Source organism: Asparagus officinalis, chromosome 7, assembly GCF_001876935.1.
Source record: "Asparagus officinalis chromosome 7, Aspof.V1, whole genome shotgun sequence".
In the NCBI taxonomy this organism is placed as follows: Eukaryota; Viridiplantae; Streptophyta; class Magnoliopsida; order Asparagales; family Asparagaceae; genus Asparagus; species Asparagus officinalis.
Window position 1 is genome coordinate 69,380,731 of NC_033800.1, and position 704 is coordinate 69,381,434.

The window sequence follows — 704 nt, forward strand, 5'->3', positions numbered from 1 at the left end:
GCATCGCTAACAACCAAATTCATCAAAGAACCAACGAAAACCCAAAGAAAAAAAAAAGAATCAAGAAAGCAAGCAAATCAAAGACTTACCCACTTCCCATTGATCACATGCTCGTCCTCAAGAACCCGTTCGGCGATCGTCGGATCAGCGAAGGCAATGAATCCGTAGTTTCTAGAGCTCACGATCCCGGCGGCGACCTTGCCGTAGTTCCCAAAATGCCCCTTCAACATCTCCTCTGTGGTGTCCCCAGCTAATCCCCCAACGAAGACTTCCCCTGCGTCCTCATCGTTGTCATATCCAAGCTCCTTCTCTCCCCCCCCCCCCTCTCTCTCCAAAATCGACGGGGGAGAAAATTTGGACTTTAGGGTAGTCAATTTAGGCTCTGTTTTGGTACTGGGATCCATGTGATCTTGGTGGGGGGGGGTTGGTATGTGTGTGTGCTTAAAGGCGGGAGTCTTTGTAGTTTGTAGTTTTGCATATAACACCCTGGTTTGGAAAAGAATATTTACAAAATTATAAACTTACATTTGGGGTTTTTGTTTGGGTCTTTTTCATCTAGATACCCTGCAAATTGTACATATTACCAATTTATTCCCTAAATTTACATATTTGCTAATTTGCCTTCTGGTTCTACCATATTGAGTTAAATTACCTCAAAAATTATGTTGAAGATTCATGATATATTCCTAATTTTTCCGTTACTT

The 704-nt window shown here is 42.5% G+C and overlaps 1 protein-coding gene across 1 annotated transcript in view; it reads right to left on the reverse strand.

Annotated features, from left to right (window-relative positions):
- Positions 1-404, reverse strand: part of LOC109847305 (heterogeneous nuclear ribonucleoprotein 1-like) — a 15,488-nt gene extending 15,084 nt beyond the window's left edge. Inside the window, exon 1 of the mRNA XM_020416540.1 lies at positions 90-404. Coding sequence (XP_020272129.1) covers positions 90-404 — 315 coding nt within the window. The remainder of the gene's footprint in view (positions 1-89) is intronic.